Here is a 12,705-nt window from a genome sequence, read left to right as displayed (position 1 = left end):
ACTGGAAGCCAGCCTGGAAGGAAGCATCCCCTGAGAGCTCCTCTCCAGCCCGCAGCAAACCGGCAAAAAACGGGGGTAATTCCAGCCATCCATGGGCGGATCGCGGACCACCAGGTCCACCAAGGCTCGGGGATCATCCCAACCCCCGCCAGGCTCATCCACGACCCTGAAACATTACTTTCGGCCATCCGACATGCCGCCGGGCGGAGGAGACAAGATGGCGCCGGACGCAGCCACCTTCAGCACAGGGACGTCTCCCCCTCGCTCACCTCAGCCTCACCATCCGGAGCCATCTCCGACCTGATCGAGGACTTCTGCCTCATCTTCGAGCCCAGACGGCTCCCAGCAGCGGGTGAGTGGATCCCCGCACCCGCATCTCCCCGCCGCAGACCACGCGGTACAGGCCGCGGCTTTCCATGGCCCCCAGGACCAGGACACTCAATGTACGGGGGCCTTCCCCCGCCTACTCCGCACTGCCCCAGACCCTGAGCCGCAAAGCGGGGACCAGCTCTCCCCCTCTCCCACGTTTAATCGGGAGGATTTCCCGGCCCTGCAAGCTACTATCACCTCCCAGGCCTCCATGGGATCTCCACAGCATGGCAGTTCCCCTGCCAGCGCTAGGCCGCAATCCACCTCTCCTGCAGCCCAGGGACATATTCACCCGGCCATCCATCCCGGGGCTGGGGATTGGAGAGGGATCTCTCCCCCCTCATATGCCTCAATGGCAAGCACTAGTGCCCCATGGCACGGAGGGGCCCCCACTTCAATGGAGGTTCAGGCTCGGTCGATGACTTTAAACAGTTAATTGAAGACGTCAAGGCGACCTGCCGCGCTGAAATTCAAGTTCTCCATACAGGCCTCAAACACTTAGCTGACAGAGTGGAGATGGCGGAGGAGGAGATCCAAGAGACTAAAATGGCGGTGCATCGCACACAAATTCAGGCATCAGATCATCATCTTATGCTCAGAGACATGCAGCGGCACATCGAAGACCTGGACAACAGGGGGCGCCGCAACAATGTCCGTATACGCGGTCTCCCCGAAGCAGAGGGGGCCGAGGACCTGCAGCTCACCCTCCAGAAATTATTTAATGGCATTCTGGGCGAACCAGCAGACAAGACCATTGAGATGGATAGGGCTCATCGAGCCCTCAAGCCAAAGGGCCCTGCCTCCAAACCACGGGACGTTATATGCCGTGTAAACTCCTACCCGCTGAAGGAAGCCATAATGCGCAAAGCTCGCCCCATTCGTAACCTAGTCTTCAACAATAATCCACTACAGCTCTACCCGGACCTTTCTTGGATCACCCTGCAGAAACGGCGTCTACTTCAACCCCTGCTCCGCACCTTACAGGACAAAGACATTGTGTACCGATGGGGCTTCCCCTTTAGCCTCTCCGCCAGCCATCAGGGAACTTCCGCTACCTTACGCTACCCAGAGGATCTGGATGCCTTCTGCAACACACTGGACATCCCTGTCCCCCAGCTGCCGGACTGGGACCTTGTGGCTACGCCACCCCCACCACCGGTGGTCTGGCAGAAAGTCCCGCCGCCTAGGCGCCTTAGAGGCCGAGACCCTGTCCGCAACTCCCCCAGGCACAGGCCCACATGAGATGGTCATCCTGGCCACAAGAGCCGCCCTGAGCACTGCACGAAGCTCTCAAGTTTTGTTTTTGCCTTTTTTTTTTTTTTTTTTACTTTACCCCCGGTTGCCCTAGCCTCACCCCTGAGCTACACATCGGGCCAGTCTCGGACGAGACCCCGAAGAGGCTACCCTTCTGTTTACGGACCCCCCCATGGCTGATAGCCTGAGAGTTCCTTCTTTCCCAACCCCCACGGTGGAGTTTCTCCACACCACCCCCCTGCCCCCCCCGACCCACATTTTTGGACTTTTTGGTCGGGAGGTCCTCAAGGAACTGTTGGGTCCCGGGGCCCCTCGGGCCACCTGGACCCCCATTGTTGAATAATGTTGTGTTTTTCTTCTGTTTTTTTGCTTTCATTTCTCTCCTTCTTTTCAGATATCTCTCTCTCCCCTTCCGTGCAGGCAAGACCCGAAGGCACGCCTCGGTGGCTGCCGGCCTGGCGGCCCCTCCACCCACCCTCCCAGAACCGGACATAGCGCGCCTGACTCCAGCTAAGTATGACCCACGATCACACCACCCACAGTATGGCTAAGTTGCTATCCCTGAACGTCCACGGGCTTAACTCTAATAGGAAACGACATTTAGCACTGAGGGAATTCAGGCAGTCGGGGGCAGAGATTATAATGGTACAGGAGTCGCACTTCTCCAAGGGCGACTCCTTTACATTCGCGTCCAGATATTTCCCCTTAACATACCAGGCCTTTAGTTCACGCAAACGGGCAGGAGTTGCAATCCTGGTCAAACGGGGCAGCCCTTTTACCTGCACAGACACCTACATTGATCCCCTGGGCCACTTTATCATCCTGAGGGGAACGTGGCATTCGCGGGACATAACCCTGTGTACCCTATACGCCCCCAATGCTCATCAGCACAGATTTCTGGGCCGGGTTCTCGCCCGCCTAGCCCGTTCCCCCCACGATTTATTGGTGGTAGGAGGGGACTTTAACTTACCCCACTCGGCGACCTGGGATCGCCTGGTAGTGAACCCCCGGGCCTCTCAGACTAGGGCCCTGCGGGACTCTAAGCTCTTCTGCCAGCTTACAATAAAACATGATCTATTTGACGCATGGCGGGCGCTTCACCCAGGGGATCGCCAGTTCACCTTTTACTCATCCCCCCATCACACACACTCACGCATAGATTACTTTCTAGTTAATAATGCCACGCTACGCGCTACTGGTTCCGCACAGATACTGCCCATCTCCTGGTCCGACCACGCTCCCATTACTTTGTCCCTTGACCTGAACGCTCCCAACCGCAGACCTTATAACTGGCGACTGAATGACTTCCTCCTGAAGCACATCCCCTCCAAAACGGAGATAGAATCTGCCCTACAACTATACTTCAGCGAAAACGATACGCAGGACATCTCCACCACCACACTGTGGGCCGCTCATAAAGCGGTAATCAGGGGACGCTGTATGGCCATCTCATCGGCCCTTAAGAGGAACGCTGAGTCAGCTAGAAAGCAGGCAGAAGCGCAGCTTCAAGCCCTAGAAACCCGTCTCCAGGCCTCACCCTCCCTGACGCTTCTTAAACGCATTGCCTTAGTGCGGTCGACACTCCGGGACCTCGCGCTGGGTCGAGTCGAGAAGGCCCTTGTCCGCCTACATCAGGTATACTATGACAAGGGCAATAAGGCGCAAGCTCTATTAGCAAGGAAGCTAACCGATCGCTCCCTCGCTTCCACCCCGCACCAGGTCCAGGACAGATCGGGCAATACCTTATCCCACCCGCAAAGTATTGCGGATGCATTCGCTGCATTTTATGCAGATTTGTACAACAGGCCGGAAATTCCCCACAACCCACCCTCCCCCGACCTGCTAGATAGGATGACACAATACCTGACACAGGCGGGCATCCCTCGGCTACAACCGGATGACCTGGTCTCCCTTAATGCCCCCATTACGGATGAGGAGCTAACCCGGGCCATTAAGGCCCTGCCCGCCCACAAGTCCCCGGGCCCAGATGGGTTCCCATATGAATATTATAAGACCTTTCTCCCCACACTTCTCCCCCACATGACTAAACTCTTCAACGCCTTTCTACAACAGACCCCCATCCCGCAGGATATGCAGCGATCATTTATCACCCTCATTCCTAAACCTGACAAGGACCCCTCATTATGCGCAAGCTACAGGCCAATAGCCCTATTAAACTCAGACCTCAAAATCTTTACGAAGGTCCTCTCCCTTCGTTTAAATGTAGTCTTGCCCTCCCTGGTCCATAAAGACCAGGTGGGCTTTGTCCCCCTCCGCCAAGCGGGGGACAATACGAGAAAGGTGATTGACCTAATTGACGTGGCGGGCAGGGAGGGCTCGGAGTCTTTGCTCCTAAGCCTAGATGCAGAGAAGGCGTTTGATCGCCTTGGCTGGCCCTTCATGCTCGCCACGTTGAAACACATGGGGTTTAGGGGACCTTTTCTTCAGGCGGTCCGACACCTCTACACCAACCCGATCTCACAGGTAAAAACTCCCTTTGCCACTTCGTCCACCTTCCCTGTCACCAATGGAACCCGTCAAGGGTGTCCGCTCTCCCCCCTGCTTTTCGCTCTGTGCGTTGAGCCCCTAGCAGCGACGATCCGCGGTAACCCGGACATTCGGGGTATTCCAGTAAGGGGGAGGGAATTTAAGATCTCCCTCTTTGCTAACGATATTATTTTAACATTGACGCGTCCCCGCATCTCCCTGCCCAATCTTCACGGTGAACTTGAACGCTACGGGGCCCTCTCGGGATACAAAACCAACACCTCCAAGTCGATGGCCATGCCGATTAACATGCCCGAACCAGAGACCTTACACCTGCAGTCAGTCTTCCCATACCACTGGGAGCGAACCTCCCTGAAATACCTGGGGGTCCATCTGACCCCGGACTTTGCATCCTTGTACCAGGCCAATTTCCCCCCCCCTCTATAGCTCGATCAGGGCGCTGATCCATAAATGGAAGTCCCATCAGATATCTCTTCTGGGCCGGATAGCGGCCATCAAAATGGTGATCCTTCCAAAACTGCTGTATCTGTTCCAGACCCTCCCTATCCCAGTCCCATGCGCCCATTTGCGTGCCCTACAAGCGGATCTCCTCCGGTATGTGTGGAACTACAGGCGCCATAGGATCCCACGCTCGGTCATGACGGCGACGCGAACCGAGGGAGGCTTGGCCTTCCCAGACCTGGTTAAATATTACCAGGCCTCACAGCTACGAGCGGTGGCATCATGGTTTCCCCAGAAGTCCTACAATAGGTGAACGGAGGTGGAAAAGATTTGGCTGGCACCAATACACCCCAATAACCTCCTTTGGAACGCGAACGCGACAGTGGAGCCCGGACGTTTGCTGGGCTCCATGCGGCAGCTTCAACGCATATGGAGGAGGCTAGCCCAAGGCTGCCGACTTAAATCTGACAGTTCCCTGCTGACTTCCTTTCTCTATAACCCTAAATTACCGACAAGCCTCACCCACCCGATGTCATGGCCCTGGGCCTCGCGAAATCTATTTCACTTTGGCCATTTAGTAGACCCCAGGTCTCGCACCCTGCACTCCTTCGCTGATCTCCAAGCCAAACATGACATCCCACGACAAGCTTTCTTCAGCTACCTACAGATTCGCCATTACGCCCACACAGTAGCCCCCCGGCTCCTCTTCTCGAAACCAACCCCATTTGAGCGCATTATACTAGAGGGCACAGCCCGAAGGGGCCTTATATCAGATATATACCAAATCCTAAATGAACACTCCTTACAACACAAAGGTAAACACGCCTATATGCTTCGATGGGAGAGGGAGCTGGGGGAGGTGCTCTCAGAGGAGGAGTGGGGGATCGGGTTTGGAGACAGGCAGCCAAAAGCTCTATATTGTACCCTTTATCAGGAAAATACATACACAGTGCTGTTTTTCCCTGGTACTCTGACACGGACGTTCTCCACATGATATACCCTCCACCTCTGACCGATGCTGGCGTGCAAGTCAATGCTAGGGGCACACTGTTTCAATATATAGGGCCTGCCCCCATGATGTCCCGTTCTGGAATCAGACCATGAGAGCCCTCGTCCTCGCCTCCTGGAGGTGCCCATGCCCCATCTCCCCGAAGCTATTCCTTCTGGGCCTGTCCCCAACCTCGCATAGACTAACCTTATAAGAAGCTGTTAAGACACATCACCACGGGCGGCGAGGTGCTTGATAGCACTAAAACTGGAAGAAACCGATGCCCCCATCCCAAGAGGGCCCTTTACGTTAGGGTCAAGGATGTAGAAACTCATGGAAAAAATGACGGCCTAGGATCCGGGACAGACTGGAGGATCATGACCTTGTCTGGGAGAGGTGGCATGTGAGGGAGGACCCGCCGTGAGCCGACGACAGACCACCGAGGTAACATTACTACAACCCGCCCCTCTTGCATGCTTCCCCCCCCTCTTTTTCCTTTTTTCTTTTTTTTTCTTTCTTCCACTTGCTTCTCTCTCTCTCCCATCCCTCCTTTCCGCTCCATCCCCTCTTTCCTCTTTCTCTCCTCTTTGATTTCCTGTTGTTATACAAGCTACTGATCGTACAAATAATTATGAAACCACTGTGTAAGCACATTAAGCTGGAATAGTGTACCTCCTCTTTTCTCTTACACCAGATATGCTGCTATATTTTGTACTGACCTTTTTCGAAAATAAAAAACTGTTATTTGAAAAAAAAAAGGGGAACCCCGAACCATAATAATAAAAAAAAAAAATGTGGGGGGGGTCCCCTCCAAATTCCATATCAGGCCCTTCAGGTCTGGTATTGATATTAAAATGGAGCTCCACCCTAAAGTGGAACTTCCGCTCATCGGAACCCTCCCCCACTTCGGTGACACGTTTGACACCTTTCAGGGGGAGGGGGGTGCATATACCTGTCAAAGACAGGTATTTGCACCCACTTCCGGGAGTCCTCTCTGTGGGGACTCTGCGGGGAGTACGTCACTTCCCACCCCCGCCCGCTGTGTTCTGGGAAATGCTCCTAGAACACAACGGGAACCAGTGAGGACTGCGCTGCGTGACTCGCGCAATGCGACGCAGGGCATCGGGCAGTGAAGCCGGAGCGCTTTATTTCCTGATTCCCTCACCGAGTGATCGCTCGTCCTCTGCTGCCGACGTTGCTGGACTCCAGAACAGGTAGGTGCCCTAATATTAAAAGTCAGCAGCTGCAGTATTTGTAGCTGCTGGCTTTTAATATTTAGACTCGAACAGATAGCCCATCCCTACTTATAACAGTGCAGTATAGGCAGAGAGCATGAGAAGTCTTCAGCTCACAAGATTTCTGTCAGGATAAGCAGGTATTGTGTTGTGCTTATTGAACATTATAACAATCTTTTTTGTGGCTTTGTGATGGCCACATTGTGGGTTGAGGGATGAGCAAAATTGAATATTTGTTGAGTGTATTTTCTTGCTGGAGTCCCAAAGAGATTAAAAGAAGAACTGTAACTTTTTAAACAATTGTACATTTATTTTTAGTATCGCATAGCGTAAGGAACAGGTAGAACCTCTGTCAGGACTTTTTGATGTCTGTGGTCCAATTTGGAAGATTTTCCCCACTTTCTGTCCTCGTGACAATTCATAATAATTCACACTTGCATCCTACATTTCATTTAAATGAAGAAAAAATAATCTAGGATATATAAACAAACTTCATGCTTCCAAGATCATGCCTTCACACGCATTCAGACAATCTAATCTGCTCCCGGATGCACAGAATTATTTTTTTTTAAAGTGCAGCTAAACTGAATGCACTAAAATGCAGGTAAACACACAGGGGTGGATTTACTAAGGGCAAATGGACTGTGCACTTTGCAAGCGCAGTTGTACTCTGTAAAGGAAATTGCTCCAGAGCTTAGTAAATGAGGGAAAGCTATGCTGACTTCTATTATCCAATCATGTGATTTGCTCTCCTTGCTGTTCCCGAGACATCACCACGGCACCACCTCTTCAGACGGATCCAATGACCGCAAGTGTCCAGCAGCTGGTCGCCATCTCTGGTTGTTTCCCAGAAGGACATCTCATCCAGGATAGCTGTTCAGGAGGTTCCTATCCAGCTCTGCAGTTAGTGAGAGGGCAGTTGCCCATCATTCACAATCCCTACCTGGTTACTTGGACACTGTGTACAGACACCTTGCCCATGGAAACACTTTATTGTATTACATAAGACACTGTACATAGACATCCATATCTTGAACTACTCTAAGAAATATCACTTGCCAGTTTAAGCTGCCCTGCTTACTGCCACATCACTGTGCCATATCTTGGATATAGGTTAAAGAGCTCCAACTGCCGGTGATGACTACCGCAGGCCTGCACTCTGGACATTGTTGTTGCTACTGGTTAAAGGGCCCCATACTACTCCTATTCTATCTGAGCTCTCATTAGGATGTAAGGGTTTAATAGTCCAGCCTGTGATTCCCCTTTAGTGTGGTATCATATTGCATTAATAATAATGGATTCTTTACAAACACCTGTTTTATTCTCTAGCTGGCATTTCACTGTATATATGTATATCTTGCATTTTTGCTATTGAACTGCAATTAAGCTGTTCCTTGGGGATTCCTCACCTGAGTCTTGGCTGTTATCCAGACTTCAGGTGATCAATAAACCCCCATTTGTACACATATATTTACTCCAGTAAAACCTAATAGAATATCTATTTGTGTTGGAGTGTCATTTAAAGGTGCCTGCAAGAAGATGTCTGAACCCAGTGTGGCAGGTGGGTTGGAGTGTCAACAGGGTCAGGGCAGTGCAGATGAACAGGTAGATCAAAGCAGTCCTTAAGGGGGCTGTTCTACACATGTATGCCATTGCCAGAGTGACTGAGACCTAAGCGGGATACAATGGCAATAAACACTGGTTCACACAGAATATGGTGCAGCTGTGCATAGTAACCCATCAGCTTTTTGGTTTTATTGACAAAGTTTAATTGAACAAGCTTAAGGCTGGGTTCACACTTCAGCACGGAGTGGCTTAAAGCAGGTGTCCGGTGCATCCCTGTTCAATATTATAGGTCCGATTTCAGCCCAAATTATTGGCTGAATTCGGACCTGTAACAGGCCAGAAGATGCACAGGACTCCTGTAAAATTTCGCATCAGAGCCGATCCAGAGATGTGTGAACCGGCTCCATAGAGATCCGGTCACAATCTCCTGACATACGAATTGAATGCGGGGGGAAACCTGCATCCAATTCACAATAGTGTGAACCCAGCCTCAATTAGAAGCTGATTGCTTACTGAAATAAAATGCTACAATATACAAGGCTATTAAATATAAACGAAATTATTATCCCAAAAGATATTATTTACGGATTCCTTCCTATCTATTGCATAAATGGATTCATTGGTCTACGCCTATTATGACACACACACACGCACTGCTGCTGGTAAAATTAACATCTTTCGTATATTTTCGTAATATTAAAAAGGCTAGGTTCACCTTTTGTAAAAAAGAAATAAAAAAAATAATAAATGCACTTGATTTTGCAGGTACAAAAAATGTGCATTTATATTTTTTTTACACTGCAGGCCTGAAAAGCATTGCACTCATGAATCGATGGATCATGGGTGCAATGTGAGGCTCCTGCAGACACTCGTACAGCTGTCTGCCATTACCCCCTGAACAGAAGACAGTTCCTTGAGAGCAGAAGAGTAATGAACGATAAGAGGCACTCATCAGCGCTCTCACAGTTCATTTCAAACTACAGAGCCGTCTGCCTCAGTGGAAGATGGGACTTGTAGTTCATTTGTTCACTGATCTGTGTGAATGAATGATGCAGCTGTGTGGGCGTGTTTTTAAACTGCAGGGAAAGATTCCCCTACTGCTGTCATGAGGCATGGGATTGGAGAGTGTGGGGGACTGCTCTAAGGAAACATGTTACATGTTACACCCTAAATATGGGTATAATATGTAACATATTACAAAAAGTGAACATATCCTCAGCTTTTTGTATCTAAATGTATAAATCTTTTAGTACAGATATTTTTTTGCAGGGAGTAATGCTTGTTTTCATTGTTTGGGTGTGCTTCCAATATTTTTGTCATTGCATACATACATGTTGCCCCATCTAGTGTTTGCTACTAGTATTGAGAGTAGGTAAAAGCATATCTGGCCCAGGGTAGAACCTGAGTCACTGAATCTGGGTCAGGGTTATTAGGGGCCAGGACTGGATGACTCATCCTGTCAGCTCTCTGGTGCCTCCCCTGTTTCTAGAATGTTGAAGAATGTTCTGGAACTAGTGGGCAGATGGTGTGGAGGAGCTGCCTTGAATATTTAGGGGCCTTTGGCCTTTTTCCAGGTTAGGGGCCTGATAGGGAGATAAAGTAGCCCTTAAATAGACATGAGCCATGCCAGCAGGGGAGTAGGGTGGAAGATGGAGAAGCAGTGCTGAGGAGAGGCTATCGGTGGCCCTTGAGGGGCCCCTGCAGGGGAGGGGTTTTTTCCTTGGGCCGGAGCTAAGGAGGCAGGCCTGGAAGGATCATTCCACAGGAGGCAGTTGGAGGGATCCAGTACTGTTGCTCCAGAGCTTATTAAATAAAGTAAAGCTTCCCTTTACAAAAAATACTCAATCCCATGCAAGACAAAATGCAAATACTTGCATTTGATTGGATGGTGGAAGACACCAGAGCTTCACTGCACTTGCTAAGCTCTGGAGCATAATAAAACAAGAAATTGGTCGCACACTGGAACTCCAACTTATCTTGAGGTCATCTTTATTATCAAAAGATACAGGCAATAGTAGACGCATTTCACAAGCGAAAGCTTGTTGTGAACAAGCAAGCTATCGCTTGTGAAATGTGTCTACCATTGCCTGTATCTGTCTGACCCTTTTGACAATAAAGATGACATCAAGATAAGTTGGAGTTCCAGTGTGCGACAAATTTTTTGTTTTATTCGTCTTCCACCTATGATCTACCTTGCGCCTGATTCTGCCTGGAGCGGTGTGCTTCTCCTTGTTCTTTGCAAAGCTCTGGAGCAACTGTACCAGCAAAGTGCACAGTCTATTTGTCTGTAGTATATAAACCTCATAAACTTGCATCATGGGAAGAAGCAGCAAAGCACAATCATCGTGTAGCACTGAAAAGCTGGAAGCAGAGCCTGACTATGTAAATTCCAAATATAGATGCCCCCATATAAAAATATACAGTATATACAAATCATATACAGTAACAAGATACATGAATAAGGTTATCCACCTCACACTTATTTGTATTACATGTATATTTATAGTAGTGGTAAAGGAAAATAGTTTTTTACCTTAATCAAACATTTAATTGTGCAGCACTCCTTTTTCTAACAAATAATCTTTCAAACTGGTTTAAAAAAAAAATTACAATGTTATAATGAAGAATAGTTGTTTGAATTAAACAACTTGTGTAAGAAAACTATGTAGCAAGAAAAACACATAACTCACATAAAAAACTGATTAGTGCAAAAAGAGTGAACAAAGTTCTTGTGCCAAAAGTTATAGAAAAATTCACATCACAAAGGTTCTGAAATTCCACCCCAAGCCAGACTCGGGGATACCGCTGAGGGGGTTAATTGACTTAATTTAGTGTCATATCTATTGAGGGCACAACACTGGATGACCACAACATTCAGGGATATACAAGGTAATACTGACATATAATTACACACATAGGTTCGACTTGATGGTCATTTTTCAACATTACCTACTATGTAACACGCCAGGTGGGTAGGACAGTGACGTCATCACGCTGTGCATTAACATTTGCAATGCTTGCAGAGATCTATCAGCGGTAAAGGTAAGGCTTGTAAATACACTGTGATTGTGGTTTTAAAATTTGAGTTTCATACTTCAACAAATAAAATGATTTTCTGTGGGCACTATAAAGGTTTTTTGTATCCCTCTATGAACAATATGACTAAGCGCTGATACCCCAGTACGAAACGCGTCAGCTATCCACCCCACTGTCTGCTGTGACTTGTAGTGCTGTTTCCATTTTTTACTATTAAAAGCAACATTTTAAGAAATTCGTGGAAGTGCGGCTGTCCAGTCTTTTTCTCGAGTCTATGAACAATATGGCACCTCAGTGGGGTGGAGTTGGTGGAGAGAGAAACTGGTTGCTGAGGGAGAACCCTAAGGCCCCGTACACACGACAGAGGAACTCGACGTGCTTGGCACGTCGAGTTCCTCGTCGAGTTTTGGGATGAAGCCGCCGAGGAGCTCGGCGGGCCGCCTTCTCCCATAGAACAACGCGGACAACGAGAAAATAGAGAACATGTTCTCTATTTTCTCGTCGAGTTCCTCGGCGGCTCCATCGAGCCAAAACTGTACAGACGACAGAGTTTCTCGGCAGAATCCGGGTTTTGACCGAGTTTCTCGGTGAATTCTGCCGAGAAACTCTGTCGTGTGTACGAGGCCTCAGACTTATATCTCATGCTGTGTTTGACCCATTGTGATCCATCCCAATAGGTGAGGGTACACCTGAATCCTGGGGTGTAGTGGAGTGATACACTGGTAAGTGGTGCTTTATGACACAAAAAAGTCTAATAACACACGCACAAACAACTTGAATTTATGGGATTGGTTTTTGGGGACTACATTTGTGTGGACTTTGTGATGTGAATTGTTCTATAACTTTTGCCACCAGAACTTTATTTACTCTTGTTGCACTGATCAGTTTTTTTTTTTATGAGTTATGTGTTTTTCTCACTACATACTGTGAGTAGGTGCAGTGTGGCAGAAAATACTTAAAGCCCTGTACACACCATCGGTTTGTCTGATGAAAACAGACCGATGGACCATTTCATCGGACAAACCGATCGTGTGTGGGCCCCATCGGTTTGTTTTCCATCTGTGAAAAAAAAATAGAACATGTTTTAAAATTTTCCTATGGATAAAATACCGATAGTAAAAAAACAATCATCTGTGTGGAAGTCAATCGGTCAAAAATCCACGCATTTTTAGAATCAAGTCGACGCATGCTTGGAAGCATTGAACTTAATTTTTCTCAGCACATCGTAGTGTTTTACGTCACCGCGTTGGACATGGTCGGTGCCCCCCTGACCCAAAGCACCCCCCCCATGTTGAGGGCATGCTGCCT

At 48.8% G+C, this 12,705-nt stretch overlaps 1 protein-coding gene across 1 annotated transcript in view; it reads left to right on the top strand.

The window, feature by feature from the left end:
• The first annotated feature begins 3,063 nt into the window (after positions 1-3,063).
• LOC120914594 overlaps positions 3,064-12,705 on the top strand; it is a 33,253-nt gene continuing 23,611 nt past the window's right edge. Inside the window, exon 1 of the mRNA XM_040325275.1 lies at positions 3,064-3,924. Coding sequence (XP_040181209.1) covers positions 3,064-3,924 — 861 coding nt within the window. The remainder of the gene's footprint in view (positions 3,925-12,705) is intronic.

Source organism: Rana temporaria, chromosome 9 (genome assembly GCF_905171775.1).
Source record: "Rana temporaria chromosome 9, aRanTem1.1, whole genome shotgun sequence".
NCBI classification, from domain to species: Eukaryota; Metazoa; Chordata; class Amphibia; order Anura; family Ranidae; genus Rana; species Rana temporaria.
The sequence above is the reverse complement of the archived record's forward strand: the minus strand, read 5'-3'. Positions and strand labels throughout refer to the sequence as shown.